Source organism: Limulus polyphemus, unplaced genomic scaffold (genome assembly GCF_000517525.1).
Source record: "Limulus polyphemus unplaced genomic scaffold, Limulus_polyphemus-2.1.2 Scaffold6882, whole genome shotgun sequence".
In the NCBI taxonomy this organism is placed as follows: domain Eukaryota; kingdom Metazoa; phylum Arthropoda; class Merostomata; order Xiphosura; family Limulidae; genus Limulus; species Limulus polyphemus.
In genome coordinates this window covers 20,485-27,761 of record NW_013672492.1, presented here as the reverse complement: position 1 = coordinate 27,761, position 7,277 = coordinate 20,485, and the positions used below count along the sequence as shown (strand labels likewise).

At 36.8% G+C, this 7,277-nt stretch overlaps 1 protein-coding gene across 1 annotated transcript in view; it reads right to left on the bottom strand.

Moving 5' to 3' along the window:
- Positions 1-7,277, bottom strand: part of LOC111089641 (nose resistant to fluoxetine protein 6-like) — an 11,352-nt gene that overhangs the window by 1,928 nt on the left and 2,147 nt on the right. The window contains exons 3-7 of the mRNA XM_022402524.1: positions 7,005-7,084; positions 6,729-6,851; positions 4,955-5,075; positions 1,819-2,005; positions 1,360-1,502 (exon numbers count right to left, since the gene is read on the bottom strand). Coding sequence (XP_022258232.1) covers positions 1,360-1,502; positions 1,819-2,005; positions 4,955-5,075; positions 6,729-6,851; positions 7,005-7,084 — 654 coding nt within the window. The remainder of the gene's footprint in view (positions 1-1,359; positions 1,503-1,818; positions 2,006-4,954; positions 5,076-6,728; positions 6,852-7,004; positions 7,085-7,277) is intronic.

The window sequence follows — 7,277 nt, the reverse complement described above, 5'->3', positions numbered from 1 at the left end:
AGTATGAGATATTTTTAGCTGCTTGTAAGTCGTTTATTCAAGCAGAGTATGAGATATTTTTTAGCTGCTTGTAAGTCGTTTATTCAAGCAGAGTATGAGATATTTTTTAGCTGCTTGTAAGTCGTTTATTCAAGCATAATAAATTTAGCTGATACCTACTTAAATTGCTACATTTATTTTTTAAGCAACCATTTTATATTTAGTGATGGGCAGAACGCGAATAGCCCATTGTGTAACTTTGCGCTTAACTACAATTAAACCAAATACTTGGTGATATCTGTGCTTGTGTCTACAACCTCCCGAATGATATTACTGAACTTGCTTAGACATTATTGTTTTTAATCTAAATCATTATTTCACAAAAGTCTGTGTGCTTGTGTTCACTTATAATTTGCGAACTACCATATCGATTTTCACCAAACTTGACATTTACCTTTAGGACGATCCCATGATGGCCCCTATGTCTTTCCCCGTGCGTTGAACGAGTAAGTCAACTAATATTTCACATTTAAATCAAAGCTACACGACAGTTATCTGTGCTAGTCCTCCCTAATTTTCAAAATGGTAAACTAGAAGAAACTCAACAGCAGCCACCGCCTACTCTCGATTAGGCTGAATAGTTCGATTTGACCGTCACACTTATAACGCACTCACTGCTGCAAATTGCGGAAGACGTTTTTTGTATCGGGAACAACTAATTAATTAGTTGTTAAATCATTTCTAGAGACTGAATTTCATCTGACACAGTTTTTTTTTACCTATCTTAAATAAGTTCAACGTTTAATGTTGCCTAACTAATGTCTAATGAGATTACGGTTGTTGTCATGGTTAGTAGCTTAAGCCTAATAACACACCAGACTATCGATCGATAAGACCCAGGATCGAAACCCTGACCACAGAAATAGTCCTTCCCAAGACTTCCCTAAGCAGTGGAAACTGGGGATAAAACTAATGAATATTTAGGATCCAGTTATATATATATAAAAAGTTACTAATTAAAAATTCAGCTTAGATGGTCGTTTAGGCAATTATTGATATCCCACAATCTTACCGTAGGCCCGGCATGGCCAAGTGGTTAGGGCACTCGCCATTTCAGCCGTGGGAGCGGTATAATGTGACGGTCAATTCCACTATTCGTTGGTAAAAGAGTAGCCCAAGAGTTGGCGGTGGGTGGTGATGACTAGCTGCATTGCACTGCTAAATTAGGGACGGTTAGCGCAGATATCTCCCGTGTAGCTTTGCGCGAAATTCAAAAAACAAACAAACAAACAAACCTTACCGTAAGTATTTAACGACATCGCGACTTAAGGTGCAAATCGAATAATTAGGGTTCAACGAAAAACCAACCAATTAACTTACAAGTTCGAAATGACTAAAAAACTTCCTTTCTTTTGTTGTTCCTACAACCACGAAAATTACCAATGAATGCACAAGGTACGCCATGTAGGTCAAGCGGCCGAGAACTATGAATGGTTGCCATGACAATAGGGCATTAACAGGACCTAAATATAAAGAAACATACATTGTCAAATAATTTATTTAAAATGTTTGAGAACGTGTATATCATTCAAATAATTCTGACCCATTCTAATTATATTTCAGTTTTATAGTTACAATTTTAAAATATGCATATGATTAACATGTGTTACCGGTAGAGGTCGCTCTTTCTATGTACATTTAATCTCGAAAAGAATATCGGCAGGTAATTTAAAGTATGACGTACTTCAAATATACGAAGTAATTTTTTTTTTGCATTAGCTGATCTCCTTTTTTTTAAGCTGCTGTTATTGTGAATATTGTGTAATTAAGCCAACTTACCTCCGTAACCCTTGAAACAAGCGAACGTTATCCATGCTAAGCCTAAAGCAAACACAGTTCTATGAACAGCAGCATAAAGTATTCCAACAACGACATTAGGCCTTATTCCGTTCATCCAGCTATACGCTCCAAACACTACTGCTAGAGTTGATAATGTTGTAACGATCCATCCAACAACCACAGCGACCTGAGAAAATAACTCAAGAAACATGACTGGAAAAAGTAAAAGACACGTGTCTCACATACATCATATATAAAAAAAAAGACTCAAGGATTAGTACCATAGGTAGTGGAACCGGGGGGCATATGCTCCCTCCAAATTTTGATCCGGTAGCAAAGTGTCCCTTTGAATGGAGAATAGAGACTTGTGTATAATTACACAGGCCTGCGAAGTTAAACTTCATAAAAGTTGTTTTGGTTTTAAAAAACGGATTTTCTATAATTCAGCTATGCAGATTTCGAAAATAATATATATATTTTTTTTCTATCACGTAAGGATTTTTTATAAATTCGGAAGAAGAAAAAACTTACTTAGATCAAATTATTATTTCGACCACAATGAACATTTGTTATTAGTATGTTTGTTAACAAAAATACAAACAAACTGAAGAAAGGGGAAGAACATTGATGTCAAACGAATATGCATCCTCATTCATCCTGATTTTTCTTTGTATGTGAAATATACGTCTTTTAGTCTCACAGCAAACAAGGTACCCATCGTCGGTGCCCCCCAAATTCAAGTTTGTTTCAGAGCCTATAAATAGTATGTAAGCATCATCATTCAAGTAACATGTCTCGCATAATAGATAACATTGATATTTAGGGCTTTGAAACCAAAATATTAAATAAAATTAGTAGTATTTTCAGATCGAAACTTTATAACGCGTATGACTCAAGTTAGATCCAACCAAGGCCGGATCAACTGAAGCTCGTATTAAGTCAAATACAGTTTGAGGAATACACAAACACAAGCGATGGGTAGATAATGTACAAAATATTAATTGTAATATTTACATAAAGTAATAACAACGAATTAATATCGCTGTTGCCATAGAGGCACAGTTTTTCAGTAACAGTTTTAATTTTTATTTTAGTTGAGCGACCCCTTCAATCCGAGGAGGTGGGAGGAGGAATGTACCCTGAATTCAACGATATAAACATTATTTTATTTGAGTTTCTTTTTGCAAAATACATTTCTAATTCTAACAATAATATAGCCAAATTATCATTTAAGAAAAAAGCAGACAACAAAATAAAACAATTTGTGAAAGTCTAAAGCTCAAGCATTTTCTAAATGTTGATTTTTCTTCTTCAGGAATACGTAATAAATTTCTATTCCTGAAGAGTCAACCCTTCATAATTATTAAAAAATTATGTTACAATAAGTTTTATTAAATTTACAAGTTTCGTAGAGGGCGAATGAGTTATAAAACAAAAATGGCGATAGACGTTGCTAATTGCCGTTTACTTGTAGGAGAAGGTCAACAAGGTAATTTTATTGAATATGATCAACGCTGCGTGGCGGAGGTATGTCCTCTACTGAGTGTGTTCCTCTATCTTGTAAAGTGTTTATCCGTTGTTGCACAGTAGCTTTTCACCCGAGTTGTTGTATATTTGAAGAGACGGGCTACCTTTAACACTATCTGAATTCTGTACACAGTTATACAGCACTCACAACTAAAAGAAATCTCTCGACTTCTTTTTTTTCGTTTTGCCTTTGCGGATTGCATTCACTGGCGTAGCCAGGGGGGGTGGGATTTGGCCATGCCCCCCTCCCCGGCTTGTATTCTTATTTTTCACCAGTTTTGCCCTACAATTCTTAATTTCGCTACGTACAATTACGCAGTTTTATGCCCTATAGCTTCAACTTACGCTCAAAATACTATTCACGGTTTCTAAAATTTCAACTTCAGCGTAGTCGCTATTCGTGGTAGCTGAGTGACGTCAATAAAGTGGCATGTTAGTGGCATATTATAACACTCATTTAAGCAATCTAAAGGAAATAATAAAGTTTAAATATTTGAAAAATAAATAGAAATTATATGCAAATATGAATGTTAAGACTCCCTCCCCCATTTTCAAATTCCTGGATACGCCAGTGATTACACTATACACACACAGTAAAAGCTTTGTTATCCGGCATCTTTATATCCGGAAAGCTCTTTTAACCGGTAATTTCAATATCTTCAAATAATAATGCTTATTATAGTTTATTAGTGCTGCACTGGGTTTGTTTGCTTTATTTTTCGCTGGCAAGCTTCAGTTGTTAGCCGCCTGTACTATAATTCATATTTCAAATACTGTACTTATAATAATTGCTTTTATACAATGTTTATTATTGTTTAAAACTGCTGTTGTTATAGACGATGTAGGAATACTGGACTTTAGAACATTAACAAAGTGTGAGCATTTTTCCTGTAAAATATCGTAAGGAAACGTTTCGTAACCGGAATTTTTGCCTACTCGGCATCTGCCAGACCTGTGCAGTGCCGGATAATAAAATGTTTTAAATTAAATCCAATAGATGTCGGGGTACGTAAATATATTATTTGTATGTTTTATATACAGTAGTTTATATAGGTCAGTTTTCCTAAAGTGGGAGCCGCGGCCCCCTGGGGGCCGTGAAGCTTTTTCTGGGGGGCCGCCAAAAAAATGGGCCGAAAACAAAGGTGCTGACTTAATTTTAATTCTAAATAAACAATAAGCCGATAAAAATTATGTTGAATTAATTAAATGATACAGCATATTGAAAGTAGATGTTATTGTTTTGACTACGGTTCTGTTTTTCACTCACCAAGCTAAAGTTATAGGTTGGGGGCCCTCAAACTTATATATTCACGTCAAGAGACTAAAAGAGTTTGGGAACCACTGTTATATGTAACTATTTTGGCATCTGTCGGTCTTAATTTAAATATTTCCTAAGTATTACTAGTTTTTGATATTTGTTTATCTAACTATTCAGCCATTTATTGAATGTTCCCCCTAGCGACTCAACGGTAAGACTTATAACGCTAAAAACCGATACGAATGTTGGGCAGAGCTGTATAGCTTTGAGCTTAACAAGAAACAAACAAACTATTTTTTTTTTGAATTATCAGTGAAACACAGTGATCACATAGTTTAAAGATATACTTACAGGGCTCAGCTTAATGTTTTGGTGGTTGAGCAGAACATATCCTGTTGTTAAGCCTACGATGTACGGTCCCATATGCACGTAAGGCTTCCAGTGTATGTGGAATTCCATGTCAATGATTTTGCTTAAAAAGTAAAACGTAAAACTTATATTTGTAGCGAATACGCGAAATTAGACAATAAATGTAAAATATAATATTTATTTCGTGCATTAAATGTTTTGTATTGTTTATAAAACAGCATTCAGGTTTGGTTTCGAATTTCGCGCAAAGCTACACGAGGCCTATCTGCGCTAGTCGTCTCTAATTTAGCAGTGAAAGACTAGAGAGAAGGCAGCTAGTTATTACCACCCACCGCCAACTATTGGGCTACTCTTTTACCAACCAATAATGGGATTGACCGTCACATTATAACGTCTCCGCGGCTGATAGGGCGAGCATGTTTGATGGGACGGGGATTCGAACCCGCGACCCTCAGATTGCGAGTCGAGCGCCCTAACCGCCTGGCCATGCCGGACTCGAATTTAGGATAGACTTGTTTATCAACACACCTAGTTCAGTTACTGAGTTCTAATTCTGAAGAACGTCGCTTATTGTAGAACCCCGGAGGCTTAGCAGTAAACGTAATGGCTTATAACATTAAAATCCATGGTTCTGTCCCTGCAGTAGGCACAGCACAGATAACCCACTGTGCGTGCTTTGTGATTAACAATAAACATACATTAAATAGTTTTTCTATATATACATATATTTTTAATAAGGAACATTGGAGTACAACACTATTAATGTAAGATATTCATTTAAAAATATTTCAAGGACGTGTTTTCCCTGCTATAGACTTGTTTAATATAGTAGTCTAACTGTTTCACAGCTCGGATGAGGAATTTTGTCTAGCATGATCAGGTCAACTGTGTGAATGTTGGACTTTCGTAGAAACTTATTAGGTAAGTGTTGTGAACTTGATGTTTTTATTACGTTGTATCTTGCATCTTAACTGGCCTTGTGGTTAAGGTTCTGGACTCGCAATCTGCAGCTCGCGGGTTCGAATACCCGGCACCTAATATGCTCGTCCTTTCAGCCGGGGTGGTGGTTATAATATGACGGTCAATCAAATTATTTATTGGTAAAATAATAGCCCAAGAGTTGGTATGGAGTTCATGTTATTTTGCCGCGAAATTCAAACCACACATTTTAACTTGTCGTGCCCTCTTTTGACAATGGACATAAGTATCAGTTAAAATGTAAGCACGCAGATGTCCCAGAAGCTCAGTTAAGCTTTTTAGTTGTTCTTCCCTTTTGTAAGTTAGTTGTTTGCTTTTATGTTAACTGAGGAAACAAAGGTAACATGATAAAAACACACGTAGATCGGGCATGGTCTAGTGGTCAGTATCATGTGTCCAAGATTCGAGCCCGTGATACGCCTCACTTTAATTTGTGGGTGATTTATAAAAGTGTCAGTCATCCTACTGTTAAGATAAGAGTAGCCATGTCGGAGACCGATTGTCCATTCTGTGGCCGGAGTTCTATGCCTGGAGAACCATCAGTGACCATGCGTCGCGTAAATATTAAATACGAAATACGTGCAGAAGGAAATTTGCCAGTCAGAAATACCATCCACGCTAAGTGATTGACTGTCAATCTTATAACGCACCCACAGCTTAAACTTGGAGGAATATTTTCCAAATCGACTCGGTAGCTACGAAATTCTGAGCTCTACCACAGGACCAACGCAGATCATCTAAATTACATAAATTAAATAAACTAATATAAACTGCTTACTCTATGTCGCTACTCAGGAAATTATTGGAAGGTGGGAAATCTTTCCATATCGTAATAACTGCTATCACAAACCAAGATGTCACAACGCCAATGATGCTAAGACTCCAACCAACGCGAGGCCATCTGTTGGCGAGAAAAAAAAGTAATCAAGTCATCTTCTTTTAAATATATATAAATACATCAATTAATTGCTGTGAAGTTTAGTTATTTCATGAAACATAATGTGTTTATATACTTGGAAACATAAATTCTAATATTTACAATTTCGTTACTCACCTGCTAAAAGCAACTAGAAGAATGGGAGATAAAAGATACAGTTGCATGTCCGCTGCGACGTACCACAGTGGGGGTATGCACTGAAATAAACGAATAAAATCACGCTACAGCGTTTCATTAAATTAAGGCCCCGGCATGGCCAGGAGGTTAGGACGCTCGACTCGCAATCTGCGGGTTCGAATTCAAACATGCTCGCCCTTTCAGCCGTGGGGGCGTTATAAATGTGACGGTCAGTCCCACTATCCGTTGGTAAAAGTGTAGCCCACGAGTTGG